Source organism: Lactuca saligna, chromosome 7 (assembly GCF_052625555.1).
Source record: "Lactuca saligna cultivar CGN05327 chromosome 7, ASM5262555v1, whole genome shotgun sequence".
NCBI lineage: Eukaryota > Viridiplantae > Streptophyta > Magnoliopsida > Asterales > Asteraceae > Lactuca > Lactuca saligna.
The window spans coordinates 174,613,660-174,621,102 of record NC_136423.1 but is presented as its reverse complement, the minus strand read 5'-3'; the positions used below and the strand labels follow the sequence as shown (position 1 = coordinate 174,621,102).

Here is a 7,443-nt window from a genome sequence, read left to right as displayed (position 1 = left end):
AACCATTATCATCATGTATTAAGAAATTGGTGATGGATGATGTTAGTGTTGATAGGATTGGTGGGAATAAGGATGATGCAGATAATGAATTTGACCACGGATTTAATGAATTTGATGAGGAATGTAATGATATTAACCAGGATTTTAATGAATTTCATGAGGCATGTAATGATATTAACCAGGGATTTAATGAATTTGAGGAGGCAGCTAATGACTTTGATATTCGGTTGTACCAACAGATTTTACAGTCTAATGAACAGAATGTAGATGATGAGGTTCATGAAGGTGAGGAAAATGCAGTTAATAAGGAAGTCACATAAGAAGAGAATCATGACAGAAATGAAATGAATGATGAGAATGTAGAGATGAGAGATTTTATAGTTGATGATGGAAGTGAATATAACATAGAGACTGATGAAGACAATACTGAAAGAAGTGATGAGAGTGAGGACAGCGATGATAGTGATTTCTGGGTGGATGAAGACAACATAATCCCTGATGTAAAAGTAGATATGAGGGATTTTTACATGAATATAGATCTTGAAGCAAAATTTCTTGAAAAAAGATTATCAAAGCATAGAGAAAATGACAGTGATGAGGTCAATGAAGAGTTGGATGTTATAGATAATGATCAATGGGATTCATTGGATGAGGGTTCTGATATAGATAGGAAAAGAAGAGCTGTAATAAAGGAATTGGGGAAGGAGACTAGGTGATCTCAAGGTGAGATACACAAGGTAACTTTTAGGATAGGACAAAAATATAAAAATAAGAAGGAGTTAAAGGAAAAGATACAATTACATGCACTGGAAACAAGAAGGAATATATTCTTTGTGAAAAACGACAACATGAGGTTAAGGGCAATCTGTAAAGGAACTGTAGCCTTTAATGATGGTCATGTGGGTGAGCCTACCCCTTGTCCTTGGGTGATACAAGGTTCTAGGTCAGATGTAAATAGTAATTGGTTCATAAAAACTTACAACCACGAACATAAATGCCTCCAGACAAGAAAAGTTAGATCTGCAACAACAAAGTTTATCTCTAAGCAGATAATGGACCAGATTGAATCCAACCCAACAATCCCAGTCAGAGCTCTTCAAGAACAACTTCAAAAGGATTATCAAGTTGGATTCTCTATTCACAAGGTATTTAGGGCCAAATCTACTGCCAAAAAACTTGTCCAGGGTGATTACAAAAAGCAATATGATGTTCTTAGAGATTACATCCTGGAGTTGCAGTCTACTAATCCAGAAACCACTATGAAGTTAGAGTTTGATTCAGAACCCAACCTTAGTGCTACCTCAAGAAGATTTAAAAGGATGTACGTGTGTTTGGGTGGAATGAAGAAGGGCTTTAGAGCTTGCCTGAGGGATTTTCTAGGTTTTGATGGGGCATTTATGAAGGGCCCTTTCCCAGGACAAATTTTAACTGCAGTTGGGGTAGACTATAACAATGGAATATACCCCCTAGCTTATGCCATTGTTGAGACTGAGAACACTGACAGTTGGAAGTGGTTTCTAGAGTGTATTGCAGATGATCTGGACCTATATGCAAACTCAAACTTCACATTTATAAGTGACAGACAAAAGGTTTGTAATTTGTTGTTTATATTTGACATATTTGGATGTGCTATATTAACTATGTTTTAATTCCTTTACAGGGATTGCAAATTGCCATTTCTCAGTTGTTCCCATGTGCTGAGCACAGGTTTTGTCTTAGGCATATACATGACAATATGAGAAAAACATGGAGAACTAATGAGTACAAAGAAAACTTGTGGAATCGTGCTACAGCAACAACAGTACCAGAGTTCAATCATAGGATGCAGCAATTCAGCTCATATGATGTAGAAGCTTATAATTGGTTGAAGAAGATTCCCCCACAACATTGGGCAAGAAGCCACTTCACAGGTATATACTTCAGCTTCTAAATTTACCCTTTTGTGTTGGTATATGCTTGATCCTTTTGTATTAGTATATGTTTGGTCCTGACAATATTGCGGTGTTTTCAGGCAGAGCAGTTTCAGATATGCTTCTGAATAATCTTTGTGAAGTTTTTAATAGCAAATTGATTGAGGAAAGGGACAAGCCACTAATAACCTGCTTGGAGTGCATTAGGGAGTATATGATGAAAAGAATATGCAATGTCATAAAGGTGCAAAAGAAGTGTGTTGGTCCATTAACCCCATCTGCAATAAAGATCATGGAGAAGAATGTGAATTGGGCATCTCAGTACACAGTTAGGTGGAATGGGTCAGATAAATACCAAGTGCAAGGGCCATGGCAGGATCAACATGTTGTTGACATGGTTGAAAGAGTATGCGGTTGTAGGAAGTGGGAATTAACATGACTCCCTCATTGCAGTCCTAAATAACAAAGCAGATAATGGTGAGGAAGTTGGAAAACTGAACACTTATGCCCACAGGGTGCACTGGCTAGAAACATGGAAAGCAGCTTATGTGTACAAGGTCGAGCAATGTGGCCTATAAGTGAATGCCCAATTAAAATCACCCCTCCTCTACACAAAAATCAGCCTGGAAGGCCAAAGAAAAAGAGGAGGCAATCTGCTGAGGAGAAAAGCCAGAAGAAGGGAGACAATGTTGCTAGTGGTAGTGGGAGTCAAAGCAATATTGCTAGTGGGAGTGGAAAGCTTACAAGAAAGTTTATCCAAGTAACTTGCAGCAAGTGCAAAATTAAAGGGCACAATGCTAGAACTTGCAAAGGCCAAGGGGGTAAGTGATTGGATTTCAAGGGATTTTGATGTTTGTAGGGGTATAAGTGTCTTTTTGGGATAATGTTATGTTTATGTGTATTGTATGTTTAGTACTTTCTGTGTTTTGTGGTTTAACCATTTTGGATGTTATTTTTGGTACTTGATTGTGTACCCTTGTGATGTATGGGAACAATTTACACTGGATTTGATGTAATGGCTTATGTTATGTTTAATGTCTTGATGTTATTGTCATGTATAATTTTTTGTTGTAGAAGTTGACCAATATGCCCTTTTAAACAAAACATACATTTGTCATTGATAATGTGTAAACCACATACAAAATAAATTGACCAATATGCCCTTTTAAACAAAACATACATTTGTCATTGATAATGTGTAAACCACATACAAAATAAATAGACCAATATGCCCTTTTAATCAAAACATACATTTGTCATTGATAATGTGTAAACCATATACAAAATAAATAGACCAATATGCCCTTTTAAACAAAACCACAAGACAAAACTGCACACATGGTCCTATGGTTTACACAAAATTGCCCAATATAGATTGACCAATATGCCCTTTTAAACAAAACCACAAACAAAATAAATTGGTCAAAATGTACATACCAAATATAATCACCATTGACAAATTCCTGCAAAACATGTCTTACATTGCTTACATTATAACCACAAAAGACTACCACAAAGTATTGCCCAAAAGATTACATTGCTTAAACAAGATACTACCAAAAACATTAAAACACTACCCAAACTATTACATTTCAATATACTGCTTAGAAACCACCCAATCCATTACACTTACAAACCACCCAAACCATTACACTTCAATCTACTTCTTATAAACCAGAACAAACACGAACAACACCCAACTGCATAACAGGTAACACTTGAGTCTTGGGTTTTGTTACCTCAATTTGTTGATTTACCTCAGCAGCTCAGGTATAATAGCTTTTGAACGTTCACAAATTGGACCATCAAACCACCCAATAAATCGACATTTGGATCCCTTCAAAATTTAAGAAACAAAAGAAGATTGTAACATGTAATGGGAGATTTATGCTGAAATCCAAAAAAAAATTGCGTACCTCAGTAGGGCATCCCCAGAAGCGTCTACCTGGATTTTTATCAGTCCATGTTGTGCGAACTATAGCCATTTTACCACAAAAACAAAGCACCATTTTTTATTTTGATTTCTTGAAGAAATCGATCGCAGAGTTGAAGAAGACCAAAATGAGAACGACGACAAAGAAGAGGGATTGAGATTCGTTCTTATAGCTCTCCTTTATTAATATAAAATAAGGGACATAAATAGGGAATGGCCAAGATACCCCTGATTTGACTAGTCAAACATAACTTAACAGAGGGAAATAGACGGAAGTTAACTCATTGGACCAAATATGCAAGAAAATGAAAACTTTGGACTTGTGGTGCTAGCCAAAACTTTTTTGGACCAAAGTGGCAATTCTATGTAAACCACAGGGACCATTTGTGCAGTTTTGTCTATCTTATCTATATATATATATATATATATATATATATATATATATATATATATATATATATATATATATATATATATATATATATATATATATATATATATATAATAATAATAATATATTTTAGTGACCTTAATGGCGGGGAAATGAATTAGAAGGGTCTAAACGCGCGTTTTAGAAACTTAGTTTGAATTAAACCTAAGGTTGTGGGGGGTATTTGTCATCTGATCAAACTGTAGGGGCTATAGCTGCCCGTAGGTGTAAATCGACATCTGGTCTCCCTGAAGGCGATAATGCTGAGAATGGAGTTCTTCCTCCTGTTTTATTGCTTCTCCTGCATCCGACAATCTATAAAGGAACCAACCCTAGAGAGAGAGATAGAAGGAGAGAAATGGAGGGCAAAGGAGAGAAATGTCATGGATGCTTGAGTGTAAGGGTGTATTAAACTATTAATGGAGGTATCAGTTAATAGATAATATTGTAGTTTCTATGAGTGTTTTTTTAGGCTCAAGTTGAAGTGGTGGTTCTAGGATTCGATGTCCTCATTTCCAGCCTCCTCGGGTGGGTCAAGTATCAGGTGGTTCGAAGGAGATGCAGCCACAACTTTCCAAGTCTGAGTTTAAGCTCTTGGTGACAATGGTATATCTGATTGATCTCTATTTCTAGCATCAGGTTGCGTGTTCAAACAATAGAGTCATGGTGGGAACATTTGAAATGGGTTGAGTTCTGGTGGTAATTAAGGTAGCCTGCAATCGATGGATTTACTCATGGTCGGCGCCAGGTCCATACAGGGACTGATACATCGTCACCGGGAGGATGGGTTGTTGGAAGGGATGCATCACCGGGAAGAAGGACTCAGCCGGAAGTTGGAGGGTGCGTCGGGCACCTTCTGATGTTGGGATTCTGTGCGCATTTCATATGGAATATGCATCTTCTCACCCTCTTTGACTTAATGTACGGATTAGATTAAGTGTAGTTTGGGCCATTGGTTTCTGGTGGGACAATGAAGCTTTTGGGCTATTGTATGTTGATGGATCAAAACTACCTTGGACTTTAAGTGCAAGTAGCCTAGTTAAAAGCCTAGTGTAATTAGTGGGTTGTTGAATTAAAAAAAAAAAAGCATATAGGATAGCAAATTTTGAGTGCTGGTTAATTTCCTATTAGACAATGTATTTTATGGTTGAATTTTAATGAGTTGGTCTAATTTTTATTTCTAAAAGATAATATTCTATAACCTTAACGTTGGTAGAAATGACGATAATTAGACTACATATTTATAGTTAATTGTTGGTCGCATATGAGAATTTAATTAGCAAAAGGGTTAGGTATTAAGTAAAGTATGGATATGTTAATCAAGTAATATTGGAGATATTGGCTAAGTGAGAACTATTTAATATTGGTTGTAGCTATTCAGAGTGTTGAGATTCATTTTAGCCACTTTAGTAGTTTACTTTACTTAATACCATAAATAAATTTATTCCAATTTTTTCTACTTCAGGTGAGTTTTTTTCACTGTACTTACGGGTCGAGAGCATCAAGACCGACCCATTAGATTGATATCATGGGTATTGTATGTTATTATGTTGTTGTGATCCATTAGATCTGTATGATTATCTGTATTTTCCGCATTTGTGTTCATTTTTGTTTGTTTTAAGTACTCCAGCGGATAGGGGCAAATCGAAGGCTTGATCGTGCACATCATCCTGAATTTTTATGAGATTATGATTTGGGGATACTCTAATTCATGTTTATGACTTTTGGTAACTTTGTTTTGTAAAAATTTATGGTTTTGGATTGGTTTTCAAAAATAAAAATTTTACCTTGATTTTTGGAATGTTACAAAAATGTCAGACGGTTAGACGACTTCAGGAATTAAACCAAAAGTTCTATCATCTAGCTAATCGAATGTGTACTTCAAACATACAGTACTACTTTACACGTACTATTATTTTATCAGACGTATTCTAAAGTCAAGAGACTAGTTTATTGGTATTACTTAAGATATCTTCCGACAGGTATCATTCATAATCATTAGCTTCCTTATTTCCTCCATTTGCTCGGTCCACTACAAATCTTCATCATGACATTCTATTTCCTTACAACAATCGCTCAGGGTACTGGAATCGCAACTATATTATGATAGAGAATATTTTATGTTTGGACGCAGAATCCTCCTTATAACTCCTAAAAGTTATATGTCAGTTTTAATATCCTAATTCAATGTTAAAACGAGTTTATTAAAGTTATGGTCAACCATAGACCTTTCATTTAGTTAAGTAATACCAGTTTGGCAACCTAAGGTATGTTATAATATAAATCATTTAGAACATAATAGCAATTGAGGCACATTACCTAATGTATTCTAGTGCTTGTGTCAATTCAGGTATATTATGTAAATTATAATCGACACTCATCCCACAATCATCGCTTAACATTCTAAGTTGAAGTCCAGAAATCTTCTAAATTTCTAATTCGCTTAAATTAATGCTCTGATACCAATTGTGACATTCCCATTTTCATAGACATTTAAAAAAATTTATTTATGCTTATTTAAAACAGAGTTTATTTATAAATGCGGAATTTTGGTCTCGTAAAAGTATTTCCAAAGAAATGTTTTCCATTGATTTATAAAAGTTTGAGATGTCCAAATTGATACAAAACATAAACATAAGCAGGCCCTACAGTATCATAGACCAACAATCTACATCTCCTTGAATCTCTCATAATACATGTATCTTTGTACGGCTACCTGTGATATAAAGAACTAAGTGGGTCACGTTGGGAAACCTAGTGAGTGTATATGGATTTCAATCCCACATTGTCATATATATATATATATATATATATATATATATATATATATATATATATATATATATATATATACACTACTAGAAAACTGACCTTTAATGACGCGCAAACAATGACACTCGCCGATAGAGGGCGCGCATTTGTGGGTGCCCTAAAAAATAGTGTTAGTTTTGCAAAATTTGACGGATAGAAGACACGCATTTGTACGTGCCCTAAAATTAGTGTTAGAAAAGAAAAAAAGAAATGCGGAGGGCGCCTTTTATAAAGTGTGCGTCATGTAAGTATGCCGCTTTATAAATTTTCAATGAAACACGCCTTTTAGGCGGGAAATGATCGATTGACAAAAATCCCCAAAATTTTGGAGGACCCGCTCATTCATTCCTCTCCACTTG

The 7,443-nt window shown here is 35.4% G+C and overlaps 1 protein-coding gene across 1 annotated transcript; it reads left to right on the top strand.

Annotated features, from left to right (window-relative positions):
- Positions 1-848: 848 nt before the first annotated feature.
- On the top strand, positions 849-4,963 carry LOC145007466 (uncharacterized). Its single transcript, XM_078966399.1, has 7 exons — positions 849-1,589; positions 1,661-1,910; positions 2,012-2,316; positions 2,425-2,731; positions 4,480-4,670; positions 4,746-4,817; positions 4,907-4,963. Exons 1-7 carry the CDS (start codon positions 849-851, stop codon positions 4,961-4,963), a joined length of 1,923 nt encoding a protein of 640 aa, XP_078822525.1.
- The last annotated feature ends 2,480 nt before the right edge of the window (positions 4,964-7,443 follow it).